We start from the raw sequence: 21342 nt of genomic DNA, 5'->3' as shown, positions 1-21342 counted from the left end.
GTTTGAAGGCTCTAACTTATTTGCATCTTATTAAACCTGCTAAATCTGCAGGGGGTTGAATACTACTTGTAGGCACTGTACGTTTGCCACAAGATGGTGAACTCGTCGATGAACCGACAACAGAAGCGTCCCCCCTGTGTCACCACACTGATACCCCCACTATGCCCAGAAGGAACCACCACCCTCCCCTGATCCCTCCTCCTAAGAGGACTCCGACACAGAGGGTTTACTTTTGGTAAGGGTTGAGTCTTACCCCTACTCCCTGGCAGTACCTCTGCTGCCCCCACCGGAGAATAAGGGAAGGTTGCAGAAAGACGCCAGAGATCATAGCACCCGGGCAGCAGTCCTTACATGACTGGTCCAAGCTGACTACTTCCCTGGACCACCAAACTATGACGGGGATGTGTTTTTTCAACCAAAACAATGGGAGTTGACATACCCTTCAAGACATATCACAACAAGGACTCTTCATGATGAGTAGATGTATATCATCTACAACTTGGGTCACCCTCCCCTGGCTGAGTGGGACAGAGTCAATGAACTGATTGCTTAGGGGTCTCGCTAGCGTCCTACTCCTCACACCATGGGTTAGAACAAAGCGGGCATCCACCAAATTGACTCACGCTCCACTGTCCACAAGCATCGGTACTGTCTCAGTTACCCCGCCAACCATCACTTCAACAGGTATGGTACACTGAAATGAGTAGAGGAAATATGCACACTCTGGTCGCCTCCCTCCATGCGATCAGTGGGACGCGGCTTTTGAGATGGTGATGGTACTTTGGCGTGAGCTGGTCAGACATTGATAAAATGACCAGTCTGCCCACAGTAGAAACATGCCCCCATACCACAACTAACCACAGGTAACCCCGATTGAGATGACACTCCTCCCACCTGTATAGGTTCATCCATCTGCACCAGTGTCCTCCCTAAGGACAACAGGGGACAGATTTGGTGTATCTCTCCCTAAGACGTCTATCCACCCAGATAGCAAAGAACATTGCGGCTTCCAACGACCTGGGAGCAGCATACTGCAGCAGAGTATCTTGTAGCTAGGTGACAGACCCTGACAAAAATGGCTCCTAAGGGCAGCTTCATTCCACTGCGTGTCAGTGGCCCACCTCCTGAACTCTGAGCAGTACTCCTCAGCCGGCCAGCCCCCTTGCTTGATTTTGCGGAGTCGACACTCAGCCAGGGAGATGTCATCAGGATCCCCATAGTCCAGCGCCAATGCCACAAAAAACTCATCCACTCACCACAGAGATGGTCAACCGGTCGGCAGAGAGAAGACCCAGGATCACCCTTGAGAAGGGAGACTATAATCCCCACACGCTGTTCCTCACTCCCTGAAGAATGAGGGCGAAGCCTGAAATACAGCTTGCAGGCTTCTTTAAATACTATAAATGTATCTCTCACTCCAGAGAAACGGGCAGGGAGAGATATTTTGGGTTCCGGTTGAGCCTGCAACTGAGCCGAGGCCCAGATCCCCATCAACTACTGAAGCTGCTGCGTCACTTGACCCTGCAGCCCCTTAAGCTCATCAGTGAGGGTCTGGATCAGTTGGGCAGAGGGTTAGGGTTAAGCAAAATTGTGACGGTTAGTGATAATGTCACGGTGTGAATGGACCCAACGGGTGGTCGGTCAATGGATGGCACAACTCACAAACAACGGGATGGAAAAGGTGAGGGGAAGGCCCTACCCATAGGGAATGGGGGATGATCACCACCTGAGCTCAAACCTGAGCTTGCCCCTGCACTCACCGAATGCCCTATGCGGGTCCTTCCCACCACTGCATCAGGATACCTCATCCCTAGTAGTCACCTATTACTGCCCTGGCTAGTGCACTGGCCGACAAGGAGCACTAGCCTCACCTCTGCAGATAATACACACAGGGGGAAGTGACAAACACCAAAGGGACAAGGTAAAGAAAACACCACACTTAGCTTATGAACACCAGTGCTAAGCTGCACACCGCAGAAAACAACAGCAACTGGACTCCAATCACCAGACGTGGCTGACACCATTTAGCTGCTCCTGCTAGGCTGGTCTCCAGAAAGAAACTGAACTGTATCACCAACAGTCAGCTGATGCATCAGGTGACCTTTTAAAGGATGGTGGGAGTGGTCACCACCTGCATCATCTGACCCAGCAGCACTGCAGTAACATCAGATAGCCAGCGGGGAAAAACTGACATTAACCCCCGATAGTCCAAATGGAAAAAAGGTTTTAAACTGAGTGGAACCAGAGCTGCCACAAATCCAAAAATGGATCTTGACAGTATGTCCCATTAATATCGGATATATACATATTATATACAAATCCCAATATTCATAACTTTCCACTGGAGACACAAAGCCTGGGGAAGTTCTTTCATCATAGCAATTTAATCCTGTAGAGAGCCCACTGCCCCATTCTCTAATCAAAGAAATGCCAGACTTCATGTCCAATCTCAAAAAAGGTATCCTTGCCATAATTGTACGTTCATAACCGGAAGACTTGGCTTTAAAGGGAACTAGAATGGTTAACTCTTCCGATCTTAATTGGTTTCCTCACCCTCTAGCTATCTGTAATTTACCCATTTGTGCAGTTCTACATCAAGGAGGTTTAAAATGTAAGCTCTTTTTCCTACTGGAAATTTTGTGAGACGGTGGTGGTGGTGGTGGGGGGTAGTGAATGCACCCTCACAGGAGTTGCATTATGGATTTTAATGTTTTTCATCCCTTTTTCTTTCCTCTCCCATTTGCCCTGATGAAACAGGAGCTAGCATTCCAAGCTGCCTTTATGTAAAATGACAGTGCACAAAAAGATTAGGTTTTGAGAGGATGAAAGGAAGATCTCATACTCTTTACAAATAGGTATGGTCACTGCAGTTACAATAAGTCAGCTCAGACAGTATGTCTCCATAAGAAAACATAGAATATTGGAATTTCTATACATCCGATACTAATGAGACGTAACTTGTGAGCACTGGGTTTAATCCAGTATTATAGAAAAGAAAACTAAAAATAATTTTAGTAGATATGCATGTTAAAAATGGTTATTTCGCACATTTATTAAATCAGGACTATTCACCAGGTGCTTACTCTTAAAGAAAAATGTCATGATATTCTCATAAAAAGTATAGTGGTTTATTGAATTATCCACAGAAAAACCACATTGCAGCAAAACATAAAAGTAGATGAAATAGTTACGAACAGATTGTCCATGTGAAAATATTAGCGCTTGTCTTGTTACTCATCTTTCCCAAGGTCCTGAATGGTAAAACCGTCTGTTTGTGTGAAGTCCGAAATCATCGTGGCTATCAGCTGTTGCTTCTTCCTGTCTTGTCTGTCGTCCATGGAGAATGATGATGGAGGCAGGAAGTGGCAGCCCCCACGTGACAAAAAGCCCCCCACCCTCCTAACATACGTTATTTATATGTTCCACAGACCACGTGTTCTCTGTATATGGTGATAACTTATACTCTGAGCTACATACACAGAAATAGCTTTTGGTAGTGTCAGCAAGAAGCAATGTGCTCAGTACAGAATAAGAATAATTAATATTTAACAATTCCCCCTTTTGAGGGTGACAGACATTGATTGGAACCCTCAAATTAAGCATATTAGATTTTCTTCTTTTCTTCTTCTTTGGCAAAATAATTTAATGTTTATAATAATAATATCAATAATAATATTGTTATATGTTCTCAAGAATATAATGATATGTAAATTCATGTTATGGTAAGCCGTGACTAATATTCATATAAAATATATAATTATACTTCCCTATATCTACTTGAAGCATCTCAGGTCTGATCATCATCTGATGTCATCTGGTCTTCATATTGGTTCTTCTTCTTGGTTCTTTTAAAACAATCTTTAATATAAGTCTTTTGAAATAAATGATAGCATGTAGATATGTAGAGACTGTGTGTCATGTGTCAATCAAAGTCCATAAATTCAAATGTTGATAAGAAAACAAAGTTCATAGATGAAATGTAGCTTTAATATCTGTGCAGTGTCACCTGTAGAGACCTGGACTTACATTGGCTTGCCTTGGAAATCATCTGGAATCCTTCCATATCATCCGCACTGGTCTTGGAACAGATGTGACGTCTTTGGTCAGCACAGCAAGGGTTACATTGACTCTTCCTTGCCAAACATAGCACCATAACCAGTCCTTAGTGCACAGGACACATGTCAGTGTTATTACCTGATTGATCACCAGCTTTCATGGAAGTCTTATAGGTGATAGGAAACCACTGGAACGTGATAAAAACGTAATAACACAGTTCATCTTTGATACTGTACTCAGTTGTCAGTGATGGATGCTGCAGTCGTGAGTGGTGACATGAATTGTATTTGACACAGTCTATTATTACTCAGAAATCAGAGCATTGTTACCTTGTGGAACTTCTGGATAGCGGCTTTTCTTCTTGCAACTTTTTAGAATCAATTGAATTTAGAAAAATGTAAAATCTTTATTAACGTCTTTAGTATCTTGATTGAAGTCTTCATTCCCTATTCTATACCAAATCTGGTAATTTTCCTAACTTATAATATCACAGCGTACCATAGCAATCAATAATATCCATATAATTATTAAATGATATTAATATGGAATTTATATTTGGAAAAATAAAATAATAATAAATGATAATACATTATTAATCATATTCTTTATGTGATAGGACATTTTTATGTCATAGGTGTAATTTCTTTTTAAACCCATAGATGTCAGTGTGTCTTATTATGTAACAAGTATATCCATCTTTATTATTATACCAATAATATGGAAGAATGTGTAGCCATGAACCAAAATAAGAATATATATGAATAAATGAATGAATGAGTGAAAGAATTGTTGTATTTAACTTAGAATTGAAACATTTCTTATATAATGAAACCATATGATCATTATATTTAATAAAGCAATATTCTTGTAGACATTACTTTATTTAATATTGATTTTTTTCTTGAGATAAAAAATAAAAATGAAACATGAAAAATAAAAATGAAGAAAAAATTAAAAAATGAAAAATAAAAATAAGGCCTTTATATGTTGATGACAAATGCAGAGGTTAGGTCTCAATAACACATTCCCTTTAATATTTCCTCATGTAAGATGTTGTCATAACCTTGGATTACCAAAATATTGAAATTATGCAACTTTGCATATAATACCCTTCATTAAAGAAAAAAAAATGACTTTTATACTTAATGTTATTATACCCAATAATCCCTTATTAATATTTCTTCTTTATTAAAATGTATGAAGAAGAGGTATTGATGAAATGTGATGATGTGATCAGGATCAAAAACACATTTCCCCCTTAATATAAAAAAATATTATTTTATGAAAAAATTAATTTGTAAAAACCCAAATGAAAAATAATTATTTTTATAACTGTCATATCAGCTTTATGACTTATATTTGTTTGAAGATGTGTACTCATCTATGTAACCATAAAAAAAAACACTGAATATCATAAAATTATCATTAGGAAAAATATTCTAAATGTAGATTTTCTTGATAAACCATATGTGTGATTGCACTTATCCACTATTAAAGGGAACCTGTCACCTGAATTTGGCGGGACTGGTTTTGGGTCATATGGGCGGAGTTTTCGGGTGTTTGATTCACCCTTTCCTTACCCGCTGGCTGCATGCTGGCTGCAATATTGGATTGAAGTTCATTCTCTGTCCTCCATAGTACACGCCTGCACAAGGCAAGATTGCACAGCGCAGGCGTGTACTATGGAGGACAGAGAATGAACTTCAATCCAATATTGCAGCCAGCATGCAGCCAGCGGGTAAGGAAAGGGTGAATCAAACACCCGAAAACTCCGCCGATATGACCCAAAACCTGTCCCGCCAAATTCAGGTGACAGAGTCCCTTTAACTACATAAAGAAATAATAATTACTAAAGAAATATAGAAATATATGTTGAGTAAATAATATTTAAATATATCTTAATATTCTAATAATTTAACTGAATCTTATTTTCTATAAACACAAGTTTTTTTTCTTTTTTTCTTTTTCCCAACATACCATAAATCATGAGGCCTGTCATACTGCACATTCCACGCTCCACACTCAGCAGCTGCTCATACTCTTCTGTCACTCAGACTGTGACACACATAGAAGTTGAAACTACATATTTCACGTACAAAGAATAAGAACACAGATACACTAATCCAAATTACTAACACTATGTTCTAACCCATAGATAGAACCCATCCACAAGAAACCAGAGTTGAATTTTTCTACAGCTAAATCGGTACAGGGCTGCAACCAAATCCATTTGAATGTAAAGGCTGAGGAAATTCTTCTTTAAGTACAGCTCTAATTTGAAACAGGGGTGTGACATGACATGCCATGCAGTGGGGAAAAAACACGTTATTACCATGTAAAGGAAATTATGTTACCAGAAAAACTTACATATAGTACACAAATTTTAGATTGTTAGTTATATATTATATTTTAAGTTTTAAATATATAAAAATCATGCAGTTAATATAACTTCCTGTGTAAATAAGACATAAGGTTATGTAAGAGGTTTCTTTGTTCAATTCCTGCTTTGAAAGTAAAATTCTAAGGGAAAATGAAAGATAAAGGTTAATTTCATATTTATTTAAAAACAAAATGTAAATATCTATATATATAATTGTCTAAGGGTTTTTCCGTCTGTCTGTCTGTCTGTCTGTCCTGGAAATCCCGGCTCTCTGATTGGTCGAGGCCGCCAGACCTCGACCAATCAGAGACCGGCACAGCATCGACGTAGAAATCCCGCGTCTCTGATTGGTCGAGGCCGCCTGGCCTCGACCAATCAGCAACGGGCACAGCGACGATGATGTCATAAAGGACGTAGACATCTCACGTTTCTGATTCAGCGACGGGCACAGTATTGACGTAGATGTCATAATGGTTGCCATGGCGACGATGAGGTCATAAAGGTTGCCTCGACCAATCAGCGACGGGCACAGTCTGCCGCGAATTCTGGAATCATCATTGTCCATATACTACGGGGACATGCATATTCTAGAATACCCGATGCGTTAGAATCGGGCCACAATCTAGTCTAAGGGTATGTTCACACGTTCAGGATTTCCATCCTTTTTTTTTCCTGACTGTTTTTTAAAAAACTGCAGCTCTTGGCAGAAAACGCAGGTCCTTTTTTTGGTCCTTTTTTGGTCCGTTTTTGATGCGTTTTTTGATGCGTTTTTTTGATGCAGTTTTCTAGCCAGAGTCTGTGTGTTTTCTAGGAATTTTTTTAGGGTTAAAATGGCTGAAAATACCCTAACCCTACCCCTAACCCTACCCCTAACCCTAACCCTACCCCTAACCCTACCCCTAACCCTAACCCTACCCCTAACCCTAACCCTACCCCTAACCCTACCCCTAACCCTAACCCTACCCCTAACCCTACCCCTAACCCTAACCCTACCCCTAACCCTAACCCTACCCCTAACCCTAACCCTACCCCTATTCTAACCTTAGTGAAAAAAAAAAAAAAAAAATTCTTTATTTTTTTTTATTGTCCCTACCTATGGGGGTGACAAAGGGGGGGGGGTGTCATTTACTATTTTTTTATTTTGATCACTGAGATAGGTTATATCTCAGTGATCAAAATGCACTTTGGAGCGAATCTGCCGGCCGGCAGATTCGGCGGGCGCACTGCGCATGCGCCCGCCATTTTGCAAGATGGCGGCGCCCAGGGAGAAGACGGCCGGACGGACACCGGGACGCCGGGTGAGTATAAGGGGGGGAGATTAGGGCACGGGGGGGGCATCAGAGCACTGGGGGGGGGCATCGGAGCACTGGGGGGGGGCATCGGAGCACTGGGGGGGGCATCGGAGCACGGGGGGGCGGGATCGGAACACGGGGGGGGGCAGCCACACTCCGCCCACGCACTTCCGCCCGCTCCCCGCACTTCCTGCTGCAGCGGTTCTGCACATCAAATCGCAGTAAAACCCACAGATATATTTTTGATCTGCGGGTTTTACTGCGGTTTGGACCTCACAATGGAGGTCTATGGGTGCAGAACCGCTGCGGCTCCGGAAAAAGAATTGACATGCTCCTTCTTTTTTCCGGGAGCTATTCAGCGCGTCTTTTTTTTAACAATTTCCGGACCATGTGCACAGTGTGTCCTGTTTTCCATAGGGTACAGTGTACTGTACCCTGCATGGAAAACAGCTGCGGAACCGCAGCGGCAAAACCGCCGCGGTTCCGCGGTAAAAAACGCACTGTGTGAACATGGCCTTATACATATGTATATATTTAATAAATGTATTTAATGTAATTCTAAGTATTATTACTGGAGTAAATTTTAATTATTTCATTATACATATAAAAATACAGTTAATATAATTTCTACTTATACAAATATGCTACAGTATTTACTATATACTATATTAATATATATATAACTGCAGAATTATATTGAATAAAATAATTACATTAATAAATACATTGTGTAACTCATCATATAATATAATTACATTTTTAGAAAATTCCTAAACCAAAATTCAACTCTCTGTCAATAATCTGTTGAAAAGCTCTATTTAATAAGGTCAGTTTTAGGCCTGTGATGAGCTGCTGTGATAATTGAGTGTTCAGCTCATCCCCCCTATACTCACCTGCTTCTGTCTGTCAGTTTCCGCCATCTTTACAGACAGATCTGGCCCATTCAGAGCAACTTCTTTAATGGACTCATAGGGTTTGTAGCAAATATGTAATTTTCTTCGTACTTCATAGATTTGATTTTGGATCAGGTTTGAAGATTTTGATTTTGGCTTTTGATAAGATTGAATTCTGCCTGTTTTACAAAACTTAGGGTGATTTATTTTCCTTTCAAGATTCTCGTGTTTTCTAGAAAAATCAAGGGATTGCGCACATTCATATAAAGAATCTTTTTGTGACGCAATAACATGAGATGCAGGATTTAAGAATCTAAATTTGTTTACAAAAGAATTTATCATTTATTGTTTATTCAAATTCGTACTGACCAATTTATACACCCTTTCAAAAATGGACATGAATGTAAAAGTACATTCTTTCCGGCCAATCCTCAATTTTAGAAGAATATCAATATCTGGATAATTTTCTTTTAATCCACAGAATATCAAAATTTTTAATCTTTCTACATCAGTCATGTCTTCATGGATCTCATCATTCTGCATTTTTAATGAGAGTTTTCTGGAGAAAATTACTGGAAGCCAAATTTTAAATAATTGATTTTTCTGCTTATAAGTCAAATCAAACTTATCAGCAAAACTCTCAAATGTCTCTGAATTTCTGCACACATGGATTTTCATCATATGCAGGAATGATTTTGCATAATTTTAGCAAGATTTTTCTAGATTTAGGTTGGAGTTGGGCCTCTGAGTCGTCTATTTTTAATGGCAATGGTACATCTGTCCCTCGTAGATCATCTTTGTCAGTTGTCATGTCTCCTACGCTTCCTCCATCTTGTTTTTGATCATGAGTCACAAAGTCACCTTGAGTGGCCGCCATTACAGACACGTGCGTAACATCTTCCTCACTCTTTACATTACAGTCAATCTTGGGAACATCATTAGTTTCCATTTCCTTAGAAATTCTTTCTGCACTGTCTTTTTTGGATTTTTCTGTAACAAACTCGTGAAATACATTAACCATATGTAATATATTTTTCAGTTGCTCTTTTTCTTTTTTCCTAGACATTAGCTTAGAATCTAACTTTAGATTTGCTATCTTGCATTCTGCAAATAAAGAAAGCCAAAATATTTCTAAGCTAGATTTGTACAAATTTACAAATTCTATCTGACTTGATTTAGCATATGAATTAATCAAATCCATTTCTTACCTTAAAATGTCTCAGCTTGTAATCCCTTTGCTGCACAACGCTGGGCTCTGGACTTCAGCACGGCTATTTTCAGCACATCTGTCTTCAGCACTTCCAATGCTAATGCTTGTCAATCCATCTGACACCTGTTAAAGTCTCCGTAATTCGTAGGCTCTTGTATGAGATCTTTGTGACTTGAAGTTTTGAAGTGAAATTCCTGAATACTTGCATAACATCTAGCGGAACTCTTCTCTCTTCCCCCGTGTGCAAGATTGAAGGAAATTCATGCAAAAATAGCACAAAAAATCAAAACTGGCTGGCTTGGCCAATGTTAAAAATGGTTATTTCACACATTTATTTAATCAGGACTATTCACCAGGTGCTTACTCTTAAAGAAAAATGTCATGGTATTCTCATAAAAAGTATAGTGGTTTATTGAATTGTCCACAGAAAAACCACATTGCAGCAAAACATAAAAGTAGATGAAATAGTTACGAACAGATTGTCCATGTGTAAATATCAGCACTTGTCTTGTTACTCATCTTTCCCAAGGTCCTGAATGGTAAAACCGTCTGTTTGTGTGAAGTCCGAAATCATCATGGCTATCAGCTGTTCATGGCTATCAGCTGTTGCTTCTTCGTGTGACTTGTCTCATGTCCATGGAGAATGAATGGTGAAGGCAGGAGGTGGCAGCCCCCACGTGACAAAAGGCCCCCCACCAACCTAACAGACATTATTTATATGTCCCATAGACCACATGGTTTCTGTATATGGTGTTAACTTAAACTCTTAGATACATACACAGAAATAGCTTCTGTAATGTCAGCAAGAAGCAATGTGCTCAGTAAAGAATTGAGAATAAGAATTAATATTTAACAATGCATTAAAAGGACAGAAAGATCCTCCATAAAAAACAGTCAACATACACACAAAAATAATATTGAAAAAAGTGATAGACAAAATAAGATGTTGCTGACACCCTACACTAATCCCTGTACTTACGTCTACCTGCCAGCGGAGGTTGGCACCCTAGGGGATACGACAGTGGCGCCCCTGCTCCTCGGTGGCTCTCCTTTGAACCTATATAACCCTATTTAGGGCATAATAACGGAGGGAGGTGCGAATATAATAGCCTAGGCCACGTGTATAGCTACTGTGTCTGTACCAGGTACGGATATATTGATCAAATAATTAACCCCTGGCAAGTAAATTTTTTTTGCCATTAATAGGTCACACTTTACCCTATTACTAATAGGCATGTAAAGAGATGGATATACCTCTAATGCAGTTCCAGGCTAGTATAGTACTATACGCACCCTAAGATGTAATTGTAATGCAACTGCAAGGCAGTTGCACGCAACTCCACTAGGGGGCACAGGTAAAGGGAAAAAGGTAGCACTCACCATATAGAACCACAGTGCAAAGCGAGGAGCGCCACCAGGAGGTGGCAGAGTAGTCAGACAGGCTGGTCAGCAACAAACAGGAAGACGAAGAACCAGAGGTCACAGTAATGCATGAGGTCGGAGCCCAGCTAGAAATCGGAACCAGACGGGAGCGCAGGATCCAAAACGTGAGACAAAAGACGTAGTCGGGGTACGAGCCAGAGAGTCAAAGCCAGACAGGAAATGTAGTAATAGTGATGGAAAGCAGAAGGCAGGATTCGAAATACAAGCCGAGTCATACACTGTAGCAAACCACCAAACACACACTAAGTCAGGGACAGGGAACGGGTCAGGCACAAGTACGGGTAATCAGAGACAGAAGGATCACTAGGGTATACGGGTCAGATGCTCAAGCCAGGGTCTGGAACTATCACTGACAAATGCAACCAGGAGTGGCATCAATAAATAGCCACCCACAAACCAAAGAGAGGCAGGAAAGGTTAACCCCACCATAACCAGGCCGGGGAAGGAAAAGCAAGAAACAAACCCTGTCACGGATCCCTCTCCATGCTGTCGCTAATTCGTCACGTACCCGCTCTCAGCACGTGACTTGGGGTTGTGTCTGCAAGGGTTAATCTATCTCCCCACTCTCAGTCCAGCATTCATTCTCTGTACTATGCTGTAAGGGGAGCATAAATCACACACCGACCCAAGCCACACACCCGCTCATACACGCTGCCACCACTCACTGAATCACGGGCGATGAGTACCGGAAATTCTACTAATAATGTCTACCACTCATAAGGCTGACACACCTTAGGCTATGGATTCTTTAGAACATATAAGGTTCAACTGTTTTATGCTTTAATACAAAAAGGTTCTGTGTTTACAGTAAAGAAAAAGGTATAAAAATATGGTAATAAAAAGACCTACAACTATGCAAAACAGTATAAAATAAACAAGAGAATACTTACAGAAATCGCTAACTTGTAGTTTGCTTCCTCTCCCTGAGGGTAGGATGAATATAGACTGGATCACATCAGCTTCCCAGGCTGCCCTCTCATGTGAACAGATTGAATGTATACAAGCCAAATTTATAGAGTCACCCTGGAGGTCAGATTTCTAGACCAGCCCCTCAAGTTGATATTCTAATTGCTTGTTTTTGATTTGACCATGGCCGTGCCCCGAATGAATATATTATTTTCTATGAGATTCTTTGTGTAAAGCTTCCTACAGATAGATAGTGTCAGGCTGTAATTGACATCTCTCTTCAAAGAGATGTCCCTTTCTTCTTGGTTCCCAGCATGACCCCCTGGTGAGATTGGAGACAGAAGTCTGCTGTCTCAGGAAAATACATATTAACACCCTGGGTGAGACCTGAAGCCTTCAGGACAGATGTTCAATTATTACTAGTCACACAATAAACCTATACATAGTTCACTGCAGACATATTTTACTACAAACCCCAACCTGGATCATGACAGTAATCCTGCCTAACAGCAGAGCTTGGCACCATATCCTAAGCATCAGTGGCACCCCCACTCCTCGGTGACTGCCCCTACTATCCCTATACAGGCCCTATAATCTGATAATGTCAGGACCCCATACTGTAATGTTTGGTCAGTAGGTGGCAGAAACTGGCGAATATTAATGATAATAAATCCCACATGCATCAGGATATCTCACCAACCATTAAAGGTACCGTCACATTAAGCAACTTACCAATGAGAATGACAGCGATCCGTGACGTTGCAGTGTCCTGGATAGCGATCTCGTTGTGTTTGACACGCAGCAGCGATCAGGATCCTGCTGTGACATCGCTGGTCGTAGCTGAAATTCCGGAACTTTATTTGGTCGTCAGGTTGGCATGATTCGTCATGTTTGACAGCAAAAGCAACGACGCCTGCAATGGTTTTTCATGGAGCGAACAACCAGCGAGAACGATAAGTACGTCACTGGATCGCTCCTGCATCGCTCAGCTGTTGCCGGTGTTTGACGTCTCCTAGCGACCTAAACAGCGACGCTGCAGCAATCGGCTCGTTGTCTATATCGCTGCAGCGTCGCTAAATGTGACGGTACCTTTAGGAACAGCAGAATAAAGAAATGGGTAGCAATTAGTGATGAGCGAGTATACTCATTGCTCGGGTGCTCTCCGAGTATTTGTAAGTGTTCGGAGACTTAGTTTTCGTCACCTCGGCTGAATGATTTACAGCTACTAGACAGGCTGAACACATGTGGGAATTCCCTAGCAACCAGGCAACCCCCACATGTACTCAGGCTGGCTAGCAGCCGTAAATCATTCAGCTGAGGTTACAAAAACTAAATCTCCGAACACTTACAAATACTCGGAGATCACCCGAGCGTGCTCGGGAAAACCCGAGCAACGAGTACACTCGCTAATCACGTGTAGCAATAAAAATAAAGTATGTGATAATACACCAGACGGACGGGACCAATAGGTAGTGAAACAGTCCCTAGTATGCCAGTAAATTATATGGTCTCTGAAAAAACAGCCCAACACCCATAATGACGGGTGAGTCTTCAGTTACAGCCCCACAGGATGCATATCGAAAATGATTATACCCACATAGTAGTATATCAATGAAACACAGGCAAAAATACCAAAGGGTAGAGTTCAATATAGAAAGATAGAAGGCACTTATCCGTCTGTCAGGTGTACATGATGCCGCGTTGCCTCGCCTCAACAGGTTTCGCCTGCCAGCTCGTCAGGAGGCACGATGTAGCAGATGGGTATGATGCTGCAGAAGGTGGCACTGGAATTAACCCATGAAATAGATATATATTTTCTCATTATTATAACTCCACCAAAAGGCCCCAAAAACCATATGGTCCATATAACTGCCAACAGCTAGGCCTTGTTTGGTCCCTACAAAATAAAACAAGACAAGGGCGCACACATGAGTAGGACCATTTAAAATACTGGAGAGTGCTAGTAACTTAGGAGGCCACTAACCTTCTAGGGTTATGCACCCCACAGTGGAGAGCGGAGGGCTGTGGCGCCGAGTGAAGCGTGGTCCAGTCTGTTTGAGCACACTGCTGGCGTCAGGTCCTCTTGTGTTGCACACTGAAGGTCACGTGATGATAGGTCCTGAAGACATGTGACCGCACTACCGCAGGTCCTGTAGGATTTCAGGAGTGTCTTGCCCAGAGCAGCTCCTGCCACGCACCCTCAGAGAGGGGTAAGTGAGGGGGAAAAGAAAACCTTGCGGTCTTGTGAGGAGCTTGAAGACAAAGATTAGATCCAGGCAATAGAAGTTAAAAGGTACAAACCTTCATTATCCACTATTATCCACTACGCGTTTCGACAGCACTGCTCTGTCTTCATCAGGTGGCATCAATGATATTGCCTGGATCTAATCCTTGTCTTAGCGCTTCTCACAAGACTGCGCTGTTTTCTTTTCCCCATGTTTGGTCCCTACGCGTAGATAAAATCCCGATGCAAAAGATGACATCAGTCTCAAATTTCTGCGGATGTCTTATAAGGAATTATTGCATAAGTAGAGATTTCCTAAAATCATGAAGGACTGAGACCAGCCCACCACCAGGCCCATGTGGGGTCATCACAGGAGGGTGTGTGAGTGATAAAAGATCAAGCTCCATTATCATCTGGGTTCCTGTGATGAGTTGCACACCCGTGTATGCAGGAATCCTGTTTGATGGCCCCAAGCAAAGCTCTCTCCTTCAGCTAAACTTCATCATCTCTGCGATCGGTGTAGTAAGTTCTCCTGTTAATCCCTTTTATTTTATGTAACGGTTTATGCTGTATTGTTTGGTCCACCTTGTACAATCTTCTGCATATTCTTCACAAACACTGCCTCCCTATGGATTAAATATAAAATTGAATAGTTCTGTTAATTCTGTTCTGTAAGCTGCGCCTCGAAGCTATATGCGGGGTATCGTGGAGTTGGCGTTGACTATACCAGGGTGTTGGAATCCAGAGGTGTATATACAATGCACCAGGGCCGGACTGGCCATCGGGCATTTCTGGGAAGTGGCAGTCGTGGGCCGGTGGCAGTCGTGGGCCACTCGCCAGCGCCGATTCTCCCCCCCCCCCGTCGCATTCAACTATACCGGCGTCTATGACCCAGGTACAGTTGAATGCAATGTTGGAGGGGAGAGCGTCCACTGACGCTCCCTCTCCCATCATTCCCTACTCTGCCTCTGACACTGCGTGTGAGCGATGACGTCATATCGCGTACCTGCTGTGTGTCGAGCAGGCAGACTGCAGCTGCTGAGACCAGAGCTGGGAGCAGCGCGTGACACGAGGAAAGGTGAGTAGAGTGTTTTTTTAAAATATATCAATGAGTGATTACTGGATTGTGGGGCTATTGGGGGTGGGTGCTGCATTACATTCTATGGGGGCTGTGCTGTATTACATTCTATGGGGCTGGATGCATTACATTCTGTGGGGGCTGGCTGTATTACATTCTATGGGGGCTGTGCTGCATTACATTCTATGGGGGCTGTGCTGTATTACATTCTATGGGGGGGATTTATTACGTTCTATGGGGGCTGTGCTGCATTACATTCTATGGGGGCTGTGCTGCATTACATTCTATGGGGGCTGTGCTGCATTACATTCTATGGGGGCTGTGCTGCATTACATTCTATGGGGGCTGTGCTGCATTACATTCTATGGGGGAGATTTATTACATTCTATGGGGGGATTTATTACATTCTATGGGGGCTGTACCTCATTACATTCTATGGGGGCTGTGCTGTATTACATTCTATGGGGGCTGTGCTGTATTACATTCTATGGGGGCTGTGCTGTATTACATTCTATTGGGGCTGTACTGCATTACATTCTATGGGGGCTGTACTGCATTACATTCTATGGGGGCTCTGCTGTATTACTTTCAATGGGGGGATTTATTACGTTCTATGGGGGCTGTGCTGCATTACGTACTATAGGGGCTGTGCTGCATTACATTCTATGGGGGCTGGCTGCATTACATTCTATGGGGGCTGTGCTGTATTACATTCTATGGGGACTGTGCTGTATTACATTATATGGGGGGGGATTTATTATGTTCTATGGGGATGTGCTGCATTACATTCTATGGGGGCTGTGCTGCATTACATTCTATGGGGGATTTATTATGTTCTATGGGGATGTGCTGCATTGCATTCTATGGGGGCTGGCTGCATTACATTCTAGGGAGCTGGCTGCATTACATTCTATGAGGGCTGTGCTACATTACATTCTATGGGGGCTGTGCATTACATTCTAAGAGGGCTGTGCTGCATTACATTCTATGGGGGCTACATTATATTCTATGGGGGCTACATTATATTCTATGGGGAGGTGGGCTGTATTACATTCTATGGGGTGCTGTATTATATTCTATGGAGGGGCTGCATTATGCTCTATGAGGGGCTACCATATAATATATATGCAGGGGCTGCATTATACTACATGAGGGGGCTGCATTATATTCTCTTGGGGGTTACATTATATTCAGAGGGCTACAATATATTCTGTGGGGTGGCTGCATTATACTCTGGGGTGGCATTATACCATATGTGGGCTGCATTATACTGTATCTAGGACTATGGGGAATACATTATACTATATGAAGAACTATGGGGTGCATTATACTATGGGAAGTGAATTGTACTACATGGATGACAATGGCGGGGCATTATACTATATGGAGCACTATGAAGAATGTATTATACTATATGGAGAACTGTGGCAGTACATTATACTATATGGAGGACTGAGGTGTGTATTATACTATATGGAGGAATTGCAGTGTATTTTAATATATGGAGGACTATGAGGAGTGTATTATACTTTATGGAGGACTATGAGGAGTGTATTATACTATATGGAGGACTATGAGGAGTGTATGATATTATATGGAGGACTGAGGAGTGTATTATACTTTATGGAGGACTATGAGGAGTGTATTATACTATATGGAGGACTGAGGAGTGTATTATACTATATGGAGGACTATGGGGTGTATTATACTAAACAAGCAAAATGCTACCTATTCATCGAGTGATTGGATTGTTTATGTGGGAACAGAAATCCTTGTTCTCGGCAGCACATCACCGGTGTAAACTGTAGTTGTGCTGCTGATAACATGATACTGTATGGGGACAGATTGATCTAATTGTGATTGTTCTGTCCCCATCATTCTTTCTCAGTAGGTGTAAAGAGGCCGGGAAACCAGCGAACGACTTCAGTATTGTCGATCACACTCGTTTAGCGGCCTGAGATCAGTGCATGTAAATACAGCAGAAATGCTTCGCAGCGAGACCAGACAAGGACAATGACAGTTGTAGTTAGCACCCGGCGCCTGGGAATAGCGCTAACTCTGCTGCTGCTGCTGCTCCCAGCCGCCAGAGCATTTACTTCTGGTATGTGTAATGATTTTTAGGGTTGATGTCAGCTGCGTAATGCCAGCTGCTATCAATCCCTGGTGTAAGTAATGGAGAGGAGTCTATCAGACACCCCCACTACTAGCCTAGACCTGGCGAGACCCAGCGACTCTGAACAGCGGTGACGGTAGTAACAATACTGCTCTTCACAGTCGCCGAGCTCAGTGCAAGACCCGGAATATCTGAAGAGTGGTGACGGTAGTAACAATACTGCTCTTCACAGTCGCCGAGCTCAGCGCAAGACCCGGAATATCTGAAGAGTGGTGACGGTAGTAACAATACTGCTCTTCACAGTCGCCGAGCTCAGCGCAAGACCCGGAATATCTGAAGAGTGGTGACGGTAATAACAATATCGCTCTTCACAGTCGCCGAGATCAGCGCAAGACCTGGAATATCTGAAGAGCGGTGACGTTACTGATGTCACCGCTCTTCAAAGTCACTGGGTCTCGTGCTGCGCAGCGGAACCAAAAGTGACTGCAGGCAAAGTGTATGGAGCATCAGAATGAGGTTCCACAATCCCTTCATTATCTACGAGATCCAGTTATGTAGGTAAAGTAGCGGCTTTTCTTATTACCGCAACTAAAAGGAAGGTGACGGGCACAAGGGGGCATTCTTTGCGTCTGGAGGAGAGAAGGTTTTTCCACCAACATAGAAGAGAATTCTTTACTGTTAGGGCAGTGAGAATCTGGAATTGCTTGCCTGAGGAGGTGGTGATGGCGAACTCAGTCGAGGGGTTCAAGAGAGGCCTGGATGTCTTCCTGGAGCAGAACAATATTGTATCATACAATTATTAGGTTCTGTAGAAGGACGTAGATCTGGGGATTTATTATGATGGAATATAGGCTGAACTGGATGGACAAATGTCTTTTTTCGGCCTTACTAACTATGTTACTATGTTACTATGTTACTAAAAGCAATAGGACTGAGCTGTAATGCTGAATACAGCTGTGATTATATGTTATATAGTTGTGTTACGCTCCCCTCACTTCTTGTAACCTACAAGTGTACAAAGATATTATACAGTCACCATGTGACCAGTGGGCCTGTGTACCTTCAAATGCCAGGGCTGAGTTTTAGTCCCAGTCCGGCCGTGCCATACACTCACCGTTAGTTTTCTGACAGCCGGCCTAGTGGTGCGAACAGCCTGCGGCCTTCTCCGAGGATCTTCGGCCAATTGTGTAATTGTCTGGATGATAGGAGGCAGCAGAGAGCTGTTCGCTCCAAAGATCACAGCGGGTGGTACTCGTGACCTTCCCGGCCTGTGATATCAGGGATTTGTGGGATTAAGAAAGTCCTGACAAAATGTATCCCTGACACTACACACTTCAGTTTCCCACTGCCCTGGGTGATGGAGGGGACAGATAAGGGTGGTATAGGAGCATATCAAGGAGCCAGAACCTTCAGGAGAAGTCAGGGGGACATGGATAGACGAGGGTGCCCCTAGTTCTAGGAACCTGTTTAGTGCCCAAAGTCCCAACAGCATTGTGATATTGCGTCCCTTGTCCGGATCGGGTGTCCTCCCTACCACAAATTCATTTTTGCCCTTGGTGAGATTTGAACCCAGAACTCCTGCGCTGCAAAGCGAATGTGTTAACTATTGATCCGCCATGATCCTGTCTGGTCCTCAAACATCTTCAGCGGCACCGAGGTCTTCTCAGCACTGTGTTCTTCATATTCTGCTCTGTACTGAGATTGAGATGCCGGATACTGGAATTTGCTTCTCATGATCATCATATTTTCTCTTCCAGGTGGAAACCTTTATGCAGTTCGCCCACTTCTACGTTCTGACATCATCCCATTTATTAATCTGCCGGTGAAGAAGGTGACCCTTAACCCTTTCATCAGCACCACCAACACCCCCACAAGACGATACTCTACCAGCTCACTCAGTCAAGATATTCAACGATATTTCATTGTGCAGCAGTCATACATAGAGAGATATTAGTGGATGTGAAGCCACATCATGTAGCAGAGGGCTCGAGAACATGTCACATAATCACAACACACAGGATACAACTTATTAGTAACAGAAGCGCCTCCCAGAAGCCACAGGAGGCCATTTATAGACACCCATATCTAAACGTCCATATACAAACAAAATGCCCAGACTGGGTGCCACAGGTCTACTGAACAAAATATTTAGGTACAGTGGCTTGCAAAAGTGTTCACGTCCCTGACCCACCGAACCCTGACATTTTCCGTGTTTTGACACCTCACAACCTTAAATTTCACTATTTTTTTTGAGGGTTTGCATCAATTCATGGAAAGAACATCCTACAGCTGTGACATTTGGTTTTCTTTTTATTGTGAAGCAAACAACAAATAGGACAAAATAATTGAAAAATTCAGTGGTGCCTCTTGTTAATGTTGTGGTTTGAAGATCTCCTTGGTCTTCATGGTATAGTTTGGCTAGCGGTGCCTCTTATTTATGGTGTTGTTTGGTTATTGGTGCCTTTTGTTAGGCCGGTTTCACATTAGCGTTTACCTGATCTGTGGCAGGCTGCGGATTCCGTCCGTGAAGCCCCGCCCTCAGCCGCTAGCTCCGCCTACTTCTGCATGCGGCCCGCATGCGGCCTGCGTACCTATCTTTAACATTAGGTACGCAGGTCGTGCCGCTTTATGCGGATGCTGCCGCATGCGTCGTTTTGATGATGCGGCGACCAGCGTAGACGCAGCCTGTAGCATTTTTTTTCTGCATCGTCAAAACGACGCATGCAGCAGAATCCGCATACAGCTGCACGACCTGCGTACCTAATGTTAAAGAAAGGTACACAGGCCACATGCAGAAGTAGGTGGAGCTAGCGGCAGAGGGCGGGGCTTCACGGAGGAAGTCCGCAGCTCACCGCAGATCAGGTAAACGCTAGTGTGAAACTAGTTAATGGTGTTGTTTGGTTAGCGGTGCCTCTTGCTAATGGTGTTGTTTGGTTAGCGGTGCCTATTGTTTATGGTGTTGTTTGGTTAGTGGTGCCTCTTGTTAATGTTGTTTGGTTAGCGGTGCCTATTGTTTATGGTGTTGTTTGGTTAGTGGTGCCTCTTGTTTATGGTGTTGTTTGGTTAGCGGTGCCTCTTGTTAATGTTGTTGTTTGGTTAGCGGTGCCTTTTGTTAATGTTGTTTGGCTAGCGTTGCCTCTTGTTAATGTTGTTATTTGGTTAGTGGTGCCTCTTGTTTATGGTGTTTGGTTAGTGGTGCCTCTTGTTTATGGTGTTGTTTGGTTAGTGGTGCCTCTTGTTAATGTTGTTTGGTTAGCGGTGCCTTTTGTTAATGTTGTTTGGTTAGCGGTGCCTCTTGTTAATGATGTTGTTTGGTTAGTAATGCCTCTTGTTAATGTTGTTTGGTTAGCGGTGCCTTTTGTTAATGTTGTTTGGTTAGCGGTGCCTCTTGTTAATGATGTTGTTTGGTTAGTGGTACCTCTTGTTAATTGTGTTGTTTGGTTAGCGGTGAATCTTGTTTATAGTGTTGTTTGGTTAGCGGTGCCTCTTGTTAATGGTGTTTGGTTAGCGGTGCCTCTTGTTTATGGTGTTGCAGCCTCTGTGGCCTTTCAGAGAAGGTAAAGTGTATATACTGACCGACATGTGACACTTAGATTCACCACAGGTGGACGTCCTGCACTAAGCATGGAACTTATGAAGGGAATTGTTTGGACCAAAAAATGTATAGGGGCTTCATAGCAAAAGGGGTGAATACATATGCACATGCCATTTTTTTGTTATTTGATCTCATAAATTTAAATTCATTCC

General features: G+C 42.8%; 1 protein-coding gene across 1 annotated transcript in view; it reads left to right on the top strand.

The window, feature by feature from the left end:
• The window catches only part of WDR97 (WD repeat domain 97), a 519753-nt gene extending 499658 nt beyond the window's left edge, over window positions 1–20095 (top strand). Inside the window, exon 23 of the mRNA XM_069732096.1 lies at window positions 19353–20095. Within this exon, the coding sequence (XP_069588197.1) occupies window positions 19353–19549 (197 nt within the window). The 3' untranslated portion in view covers window positions 19550–20095. The remainder of the gene's footprint in view (window positions 1–19352) is intronic.
• Window positions 20096–21342: the final 1247 nt, after the last annotated feature.

This window comes from Ranitomeya imitator, chromosome 6, assembly GCF_032444005.1.
Source record: "Ranitomeya imitator isolate aRanImi1 chromosome 6, aRanImi1.pri, whole genome shotgun sequence".
In the NCBI taxonomy this organism is placed as follows: Eukaryota; Metazoa; Chordata; class Amphibia; order Anura; family Dendrobatidae; genus Ranitomeya; species Ranitomeya imitator.
This window is presented reverse-complemented; position numbering and strand designations above follow the sequence as displayed.